The sequence below is a fragment of the Nicotiana sylvestris genome, chromosome 10, assembly GCF_000393655.2.
Source record: "Nicotiana sylvestris chromosome 10, ASM39365v2, whole genome shotgun sequence".
Lineage (NCBI taxonomy): Eukaryota > Viridiplantae > Streptophyta > Magnoliopsida > Solanales > Solanaceae > Nicotiana > Nicotiana sylvestris.
Genome location: NC_091066.1, coordinates 85,290,732 through 85,301,512, shown reverse-complemented (window position 1 = coordinate 85,301,512; position 10,781 = coordinate 85,290,732). Strand labels below are relative to the sequence as shown.

General features: G+C 36.5%; 1 protein-coding gene across 1 annotated transcript; it reads right to left on the bottom strand.

Annotated features, from left to right (window-relative positions):
• Positions 1 to 8,557: 8,557 nt before the first annotated feature.
• LOC104222781 (probable WRKY transcription factor 11) lies at positions 8,558 to 10,150 on the bottom strand. The gene is made up of 3 exons (XM_009774076.2): positions 9,440 to 10,150; positions 9,084 to 9,209; positions 8,558 to 8,986 (listed from the first exon to the last, which is right to left on the bottom strand). The coding sequence occupies exons 1-3, from the start codon at positions 10,126 to 10,128 to the stop codon at positions 8,803 to 8,805; spliced, it is 999 nt and encodes a 332-aa protein (XP_009772378.1). The 5' UTR covers positions 10,129 to 10,150; the 3' UTR covers positions 8,558 to 8,802.
• Positions 10,151 to 10,781: the final 631 nt, after the last annotated feature.

Below are 10,781 nucleotides of genomic sequence, written 5' to 3'. Positions count from 1 at the left end.
AACTCAAGAAATTGATAGCCCCAATTAAAGGGTCAAATCTAGAGATAGTAAGACACAACTTCAGCATACAATAATTGTTTTGTGCAATACTCATTTGGACTTGAGAAAGCCAAATTGGGCAAAATCACTCAAACTACCGAGAGGTATAAAGTGGGTAATTGCGTGTGATGGCTATATTATAACCCCAACTAAACAAGCTTGCCCTAGAGTTTACAACCGAGTAGATAACCACCTAGGTGGAAGTCAAGACCCTAGATCTTTTATCATTTAAAAAATAACCAAAATAAAAAATATTGTCTGCTAGTTTTATAATTGCAATCAAGAGCTTAGAGTAGAAATAGAAACAACAATCAAGAATGTGAAAGTGTAATTTGAGGCACATCATACAATTACACTAAATATATACCTAATCCCAATCCTAAATCTCTATGGATTCGACCGCGACTTGCATTGGGTTATTATTATTGCTTCGACCGCCTCACCACCTATATTTGTGGTGTGAGTTTGGGCGAGACCATTCCTCCTTATTAAGGGAATATATCAAGATATCATCAGTGAACACAATGATAAAAGAATCCAAATAAGGTTGGAGCACATTGTTCATCAAATGCATGAATGTTATTGGGGCATTGGTCAAGCCAAATGACATCACCAAGAACTCATAATGCCCATAACGGGTCCTGAAAACTGTCGTAGGAATGTCTGAAGCTCTGATCTTCAAATGATGATACCCTTATCTCAAGTCAATCCTGGAGAATGCTCTAGCACCTTGAATCTGGTCAAACAAGTCATCAATGTGAGGCATTAGATACTTATTCTTGATGGTCACCTTGTTAAATTGTTTGTAATCAATGCACATTCTTATAGAACCATATTTGTTTTCCACAAATAGTACTGGTGTACCCCGAGGTGAAACATCTGCCTAATGAAACCTTTATTCAACAATCCCTGCAACTGTTCATTTAATTCCTTCAACTCTACTGGAGTCATGTGATATGATGGAATATATATAGGCTGAGTGTCCGGTGCCAAATCAATACCAAAATTAATGTCCCTATCGGGTGGCATACCCGGTAGGTTAGCAGGAAATACATCCATAAACTCTCTTAGTAAGGGGACTAAATCAACCGTATGAGTATCAACACTAACACCTATAACAAAAGCTAAGTATGCCAATTATCCCTTCTCAACCATCCGTTGAGCCTTCAGAAAAGAAACCACTCTACTAGGAATATGACACAAGGAACCCTCTATTCCAACCTTGGAAACTCTAACATAGCCAATGTCATGGTCTTAGCGTGACAATCAAGAATAGCATAGTACGAAGATAGCTAATCCATATCCAAAATCACATCAAAGTCCATCATATTAAGTAGCAAAAGATCAACCCCTATCTTAAAGCCCCCAATAGTGACCACACAAGAACGATATATACAATCAACCACAATAAAAACCCCAACAGGTGTAGACACAAAAATAGGAGTATCCAAAGAATCACGAGACATATTAAAAATATGAAGCAAAGTAGGATGACACATATGAATAAGTATAATCTGGATCGAATAATAGGGAAACATCTCTATAATAGACAAGAACAACACCTGTAATGGTTGCATTTGATGCAACTGCCTCAGTCCTACCAGGGAAAGCATAACAACGGGCTTTGCCTCCCCATCTAGGACAACCTCTACCCGCTTGTCCCCCACATCTAGCTGGCTGTATTGGTGGTGTAATATCTAGAGCGGGAATCATAACCTAGGTATCCTACTGAGCTACACTCATCCGAAGTCTGGAAAAATCTCTCATGATATACCTCATATTACTACACTCATAACAACCTCTCCACAGACGTGGCTGCTGGAACTGAGTTTGTCCCAAACGACTAGAATAATCAATGTAAGAACCCCGTGCGAGAGGTGCATTGAAGGATGAATGTCTGGTACGAGTGCTCTGAAATCCATGGCTAGCTAGAGCACTATGTAAGACCTGAAGTGCTGGATGAACTAGTCAGCTGAATGACCTCTACCATATTGACCCTTAGCCCTAGAGTAGGAGCCACTAAATCCTCCAAAACCACAAGGCTTCTTAGTATCCCTCTCCTGCCTATAGATACACTCTAACCTCCTACTAATCTCGATAGCCTGATGAAATGCAGTCTCAATTTCTATCTCCCGTGCCATCCCAAATTTAAGGCTATAGGTGAGTCCCTCAATAAATGTACGGACCCTTTTATTCTAGGTAGAAACCAAAGGAGTTTCATAGCGTGATAGCTTTGTAAACCTCATAGCATACTGGGTCATAGTTATACCCTCCTGGCGCAAATGCTCAAACTCACTACATAACTCATCCATGTTGTTATATAGGATAAACTCCCCCAAGGAAAGATGTAAGAACCAGGACTATGTAAGTGGTGTTGTGCCAGCTGGCCTACTCATCTCATAAGTGTGCCACCATCATTATGTCGGCCCTGTCAACTTAAAGGTAGTAAAGTTGAACCCGCTTGACTCCACCAAACCCAAAGTACATAGAGTATGATGACACTGATTCAAGAAACCTCATGCATCCTCAGTAGCCCCTCTACTAAAATAGGAAGGATGAAGTCTCTAAAATATCTCCATCCTCTTCTGCTCCTCTGCAGACACAACTGGCTCTATCTCGGGCTGAACTGTAACTACTGGCATAACACTCGGTGTCTGATAAACATGAGCCAGCTGCTCTGCTATATGTGTGGCAGGAGTTTGAGCTCCTCCCCAGCCTGTGAAGTAGCTGGTGTAACCGCAATCAGCCCTACTTGAGTCAAGCTCTCAAACATATTTACAAAGTGAGCCAAAGTCTCAGAAAGTCTCGGTGTAGCAATAGGCCCCTCAGGTGGCCGAGCGGATCCTACCTGCTCAACATGATCTGGCTCCTGCTCCTCAACTAGAGCTACTGGTTTTCTAGTAGGGGCCCTATCTACAGTGTGTGCTCCACCCCGATCTGTACCTCGGCCCTAGCATCTCGCGATTTTAACATGGGGATTTGGTGCCTGCTCAGCCAATCACATAGATTGTGTCCTCACCCTCTGTGAAATAATATAAGAGTAAAGATTCAAACTATGGAATAAACAAATTCGCACAATAAATTATGAAGGAAAGTGAAGTTTCCTAATAGTCTGGTAGCTTCTCAAATATAAGTATAGACATCTCTGTACCTATCCGCAAGACTCTACTAGACTTTTTTATGACTCGTAGAATCTATGAACCTAGAGCGTTGCTACCAATTTGTCACGATCTAAAATCTCACCAAAGTTTGTGATGACACCTAACCTCCAAGACTAGATAAATAAATCACACAATAATATAAAACAACAAATATGATATAATAATTCTGAATCTAAGATAAATAGCGGAATAAAGCTCCAATAAAGCCAGTATAGAGGTACATAAATCAAACCCCCAAAATTCAGGCAGTACAGAGTTATGAGCTCTAAACTGAATACATAACGAGTCTCAATGTACAATGTTGTCTAAAGTAATATAATAGTATGAAATAAGGTAAGGGGACTCCAAGGGTCTGTGGCGTCCATGCAATACTACCATGAATCCTCTTGAAGATATCAAAAGCTCACTCACAAGGTCCACTGCTATCAACACCCAGATCTGGACAAAAATGCGTAGAAGTGTAGTATGAGTACGGAATAATATGTACTTAGTAAGTATCAAGACTAATCTCGGTGAAGTAGTGACAAGGTTCAAGTCATGTGATACTCACTAGTCAATGAACCTGTGCAATATATCAAATAACTGGAAACAAAAATATAACAAGATGTACTACCATCAACTCAACGAAGCAAGAGTTATCAGCTCATCACAGGTAATTCCATTTTGACAAAAGAATTATCAGTCAATAATAGAGGCAAGAGTAATATATTAAAAGCAACGTAAAATCATGTATAATCCATGACAAGCATAACGAATTCACTTGTATGATCAAGAAGCAACCATTATACTTCACTCATCATAAATACATAATGCCATCATTATACTCCGCACATCCAACAAGAATGTCACCCTTATAGTCCATCAATATCAATCACACCAATCAGTGCCATAATCCATATGTACACCGTCAAGAGAGAAACATGAGAGGGCGACACTAGGGGATGGATCCATATCCACATGTTGTACAGCAAAAATCTCGTACCATAGTAATAACAATATCATCTAATGGATAATGCCACCCTTATATTCCATCCATCATCAAAATCAAGAATGCTACCCTTATGCCCCATACATCATCACAATGACAATATCCGCATAGGAGAAACCTAGTGCTAACACTCAATCAATCCGCTCAACATGTCCATATGTGCCATGATCATAACAAATTCAAGATAACAATATATATTGAAGAGACATATTCCCACAATTCATCAATAAGGTGAACGAGGACATAAAAATATTAAAGTGCGGATGTATGCTTAAAATATAAGACATGACTATGGCTAAATCAATTTAGCAATGATTTTACAAATGCCCATCTTGGCTAATTAGGAGATAATAATCCTAAAACATGATCTCTAGCATGAAAGAACAAGCTCGTGTAGTCATACAAAGATTTACACATGTATCATAGAGGAACATAATCAGATTAAGGCATTGTAAAAGCTTAGAGTCTAATCTGCTCAATTTTTATACATAGCACCCACATTTACGATCATCACCTCGCATATACGTCGTTTTACATACATTACAATTTTACAAATAAGGTCCAATCCTTATGGTTATTCTCTCACACAAGATTAGTCAAGATATTTACCTTAAACAGGCAGAATCAACCCTCTAAAATCACCTTTCCTTTAGAAACCACCTTCGATCGTCTCAAATCTAGCAAAAAATAACTCAATAACGTCAAATTAAAGCCGTAGGAATCAATTCCAAATAGTAAAGTTACAATCTTTAGTCAAATCACCAAAAGTAAATAAAAGTCAACCCGGAATCACATGGTAAAAATTCGAGTCAAAGGGTAGATCCCAATTAACCATAACCCCACGAGTTTAAATATATGATTAAATTCCAAAATTAAGTCCAAATCGAGACCCAAAGCTCTAATTTTCACTCTCCAAAATCTATAGTCAAAACTTCTAAATTTCTCTTTCAAAAACCATAATCATTGTGTAATAATCCTTGAAGAAATAAGATATAATATCAGAATCAAGTTGAAATAACTTACTTCCAAAGTGTGGTAAAAATTTCTCAAAAAATCATCTCTAAGAGAGCTCCAAAACTCCAAATAATGAAAAATGAGTTAACCCTTTGGAATATAAGACTGCCCAATGATCTTCGCTTCTGCGAATAAAATTCTCACATCTGTGAGCCCGTATGTGCGGTCCACAATTGCGTATTTGTGCTCTTATCTCAGCCGGCCAAACCTTGCAAGTGCGGACCCTTTTCGCAAATGTGATGTCTGCATCTTCGAACCCCCTCGCAGAAGCAACCAACCTTCGTAAAAGTGACCATATCCTACCAGCCTCTTCTTTGAAACCGTGATCCCGTTGATTGCATGTGCGACTTCTCACCTGCGCACCCCTTCTCCATAGGTGCGATGCACCAACACCAGATCTGCCAACATGCATCAAAATGGTCTGGAACCCATCCGAAATACACCCGAGCCTCCCGGGATCTCGTCTAACCATATCAATAAGTCCAAAAATATGACACGGACCTACTCGAGGTCTTAAAACATACAAAGTAATATCAAAACTACAAATCGCACCTCAATTCAAACTTAATGAACTGTTTAAACTTTCAACCTTCAAACTCATGCCGAACCACGTCTAACCAACTCGGAATGACCCCAAATTTTGCATACAAGTCATAAATCACCACGCAAACATATCCTGAGGCTCAATCCCACACGAATTTCAATAACTATAAAGTCAACTATGAGTAATTTTTCATACTTTCAAATTATCAACTTTGACAATTGACCTCAAAATATTCTAGGAACCTCCAAATTCAGGTTCGGACATATGCTTAAGTACAAAATTACCATGCATATCTATTGGAATCATCAAATCACGAATCCTAGGTCGTTTAAATAAAAGTCAAATATTGGTCAACTCTTACAACTTAAGCTTCCAACAAAAGAACTAGGCCTCATTTTTTTTTAAAAGATTAATACGTCTGAATTTGAATGTACATCTGAATATCAAGATGTGTATTAAGATTAAGATGTCTGAATCTAAATATACATTTGAATGTTAAGATGTATATTAAGATATGAATACTAAATGGTTAAGAATGTTTATTTTTCAACATCTGAATGAATAAAATTTATCTTTATTTAAAAATTAATAAATATAAAATCTAAATAAAATACTAATTTACTTAATATTTTATCAATAAAATATTTTTTAAAATAAATATATGGTAGTTGATGGTAGTGATAGCTAACAGTGGTATTTGTGGATGCCGACTAAAGGTGGTGGTTGGTAGTAGTTTTGGTTGATAGTGGTGGTTCGAAATAGTAGGTAGTAGTGATTGGTAGTGGAGATTATAGTTGAGAATGGTGGGTGGTAGTAGTTGATAATAGTGGATAGTGGTTGAGGAAAGTAATGATAGTTCATAATATGGGTACTGTCTATTATGGTTAATAATGGTGGTGGTAGTTGAGGTGGGTGAGTGAATGGTTGTAGTTGAGGATGATAGTGGTGGTGGTAGTGATAGTTTATAACTATGGGGATGGTGAGTAGTGGTCGCCAATAATGATGACAGTTGATGATTATACTTGAGGATGGTGGTGGTGGCTGAGTATGGAGGTGGTGGGTGGTGCATGGTGGTAGTTGATAATGGTAGGTAGTGGCGGTAATTAATTGTGAATGTGAATAGTAACATCTTAATTACATTAAGTCTATGTTATAGATCTTAATCATTTGGTCTTATTCAAACCCGTTAAGTTATTGTGAAATTTAAAAAATAAATACACTTAATGATCAAGATCTCAATGATTCAGACTTTAAAAATAAGCACACTTAATGTGTAATATTTGAATGATTAAGATTTAGACCTTCATTAAGTGTAAACAAATGAGGTCTAAGTATTTCAATTAGCTCCAAAATCATCTCGAAACCAAACAAATTATCCCCGCAAATCATAACAACAGTCAAACATACGAAAAACATCAAATAAAAAAATGGGGCTCAAATACGCAAAACGACCACCTGAATCATTACAACTACGTACATATTATATGGTTGCACTTTTTTTAGAATATATATTAAAGTTATATATTTTAGGTATTTTGTAACATTTGACGTAAAATATAATTCGGGCAAAGTACGAATATAGAGACTAATTTCTAAAATAGTAGAAATTGATATTGATCTTCAAACACACGCAATAGACACATAAAATTATTTACATAGCCAAACATTCCAAAATAGTCTTCAACTATATATTTTTAGTTTTTTAACTCTTCCTTTTCTGCTTGAAAAAATCCTTAAGAGATATTATTCTATCTTGAAATTGCAGTAATCTATGAACAAAAATTGATTAAAAGGTCTGCACACCCATCAAATGTTTAACAGATAATACATACTTTCTTTCGGTGCACTTTAATTAATTTTTTTTATCTTTTAACATTAATTAATAATAATAAATGATTATATAAATTTTAATTTATTTATTGAAAATATAATAAATACTTATATGCTCTTTATTTTAAGGGCAATTTTTTAAAAAATAAAAATTAATTCCTTTTTGATATTTGAAAAAAATAATATTATGGACCACAACAAAAAGTTAAAAAATTAATTAGAGTGGACACGAGAAAGATAAGCATTTTGTACTTTATTAATTAATTTAGGCAATCCTTCAAGGAATCATGCTAGTTGGTGATGACTAGAGCCCGTTTGGACATTAGAATTTTTTTCAAATTTTTTTACTTTTTCTTAAATTAGTGTTTGTTCATAAAATTTTCAATTTTTACTTGAAAATACATTTTAGAAATTTTCGGAAATTTGAAAAACTCCAAAAAGCTATGTTTCCAAATTCACTCACAAAACTTCAAAAATAACCCAAAAATATATTTATGTCCAAACTTTAAATTTCAAATATTATTTTCACTTAAAAAAAAAATTCACCCTACTTTAGAATTTTATAACTCTTTTATGTCCAAACGCCCCCTAAGAGACCCCATCTTTTGTCAATTTATTTAAAATATATAACAAGAGAGTGGGCTTCCCTCTAACGTCAAACCATGTATGAAGAAATAAAGAAATGGATCGAATCTATATTCCCACTCCATTCGTTGTACCACCTTTTTGACTTCCACATTAAGTAATATAGTATATTATTCATTGTCTTTTCTTTATTTTTAATTTAGTATAACGACAAGACTCTAGGAAGAAGACAGATCATAGATGACAAATCTCGATAACAGTTCAGTCAACATTTGCTTACAAACGTTCGAGCGCCGAGCGGAAAAAAACTTTATTATTTATCTTTTAATAAATTTTATATTGCATAACTTCGAATTAGTCGAAAATTTAATTGCACATCAAGTATTAAATATCATATGAAAAATAAAACTAATTTATAAACCTTTCAAGCTAATCTTTCCATAAGTATTAAACGAAGGAGTCGAAACTTCCACATTAAACTTTTCCCTTTCTATTTCTGCCCCTAAAATCTTCCCAAATTTACATACAAATCCAACCCCACAACTACAACTCTCTACTCCTTTAACCTTTAACTCTTTGTCAAATGTCAATTCCGCCCCTCAACTAGTCCAAAACTACAAAAATACCCCTACACCTCTATTTCACTCCTTCCTCTCTTCCGTTGACCCAAACACCATCATTTGAGAATTGTTCTCCTGCATTGCGCCTATCGTATGACGATGTTCCCCTTCATAAGTCACAATCAGCATAGCAGGATCATCCATTGCCCTTTCCACGTGTTTCCTCGCTGGACATCCTCTTACGCTGCTACATTTATAATATCCCCTGAGATATAATATAAAAAGAAAAATTACATCAGATTTGATCCGTCTTTCCTGATTTAAAATCCTGATGGCTGTGATTGATGGTGCATGGTAATTACCGTGGGTATGGTGAACCCTTGATCGGCTTCTGCCCGTATTTTCTCCACGAGAACTCATCTCCCGGTATATCGGCAATTCTCGAACTTATCGCTGGGATTCTTACAACTTTCTTTACACGAGATTTCCTGATAAAATAAAACAAAAAGCAAATGATAATTTAAAATGTCTACATTTTTAATTATACTTTTAGAAAACGTAGCTAACGGGAGTTAGAAAAACGTAAGTGTGATTGAAGTCAACAAAGACGGAGAAAGAGGGAAAAAAAGGCATCCTAAGCACGCAACGTCACTTTGGGACGACGCGCTTCGTAGCTCACACGCGCGAGAAAAGAATAAGAATAAAGTGCTCAACGAACCTCTTTTTGCAGTGACATTTGCCGGAGCCGGTGGATTTGCCAGAGATATCTTCGGAGTGTTCGTGCTCGCGGCATCTTTTACCGGCTACTGGTGGTTTCCCGGCGGAAACAGCTGGTGCCGGAGGCAAAAACATTGACGAACCTTGTTTTCCGTTTGATACACTTCCTTCGCCGGTAATCGACGAAATGAACGAGGACGAGTTCGTCGAAGTAGCCATCGGCGTAGATATACAGAAAGTCTCCTTTGACTTCACAGCAACAATAGCATTAGAATTTCCCGCCGGACGGTCAACGTTTGGCTTCGTAAAGTCAAGCGTCAACGCCGTTAATGGCGGCGACACTGATGGTGGCGGATGTGGCGGTGGAGGTGTCTCTTTCGCCGGAGCTAAGTTCAACAGCTGCTGATTTGACGGAGAAAGAGACAGAGAAGTAAAATTATCAGGATGAACCTGAACCGGACCACGGCGGAACCGAGCATGACCGGTCCGGTCCAGAATAGAAATTACCTTTTTAAATTTCGAAACAGTGAAGTCAGTTATCTCACGGCAATCGAGCTGAACCGGCTGCTGCTGTTGTTGATGAGAAACCAACCGGATTAAATGTTCCATAGATTTTAAACCGGCTGAAGCAGCTTCTTGAAGAGCTAATTGCTCATTCATTTTTGAAAACCCAATAAAATCAACTGCCATTTTTGGAGATTTTTTAATGAAGAACAATAAGAAGAGGGGATTATATATAAGGAAAAAAGATGACCGAGTGAACAGGTAAGAGTCAAATGTTTTCATCAACGGCTGAGATCATTTGATAATTTCTATGTGATGAAACAAAAAGACAAAATAAAAGTCTCTCTTCCTTTGCTGGTAGCAGAATTTGTAGGCCCCACTAAAGAGAAAATCATTACTTTGAGAGTACAACTCTCTTAGCTGGAAGTACAAAGTAGTATGCATATCTTTTTATGTAGAGTATTGTTTAGAATGAATTTGTTGGGGTGGGGGGAAGTTGAGAAGATCTACAGCTGGTAAGAAAAAAGACAAATAAGGGGATTGTGTTGTATTAATATATGGGTTATCTAAACATAATGCAAATTGTGGTAATCCCAACCAAGATTACATAAATATATAATGCAGATCATATATCTCCACCCAGAATTATTTTTTTCTAGGATCTTTAGCCCTTTTTTTTTTTTTTGAGGGATTTTTACGGGATGATCCAGGCAGTGTAAAAATTATACTCGTATGTACCCATTTACAAAATTTGCCATAAAGAAAATTACATAATATAATTTTGTACGCTCGTAGAATACAATTTGTATAATTCGAAAGTATAATAACAAAAGAATAGT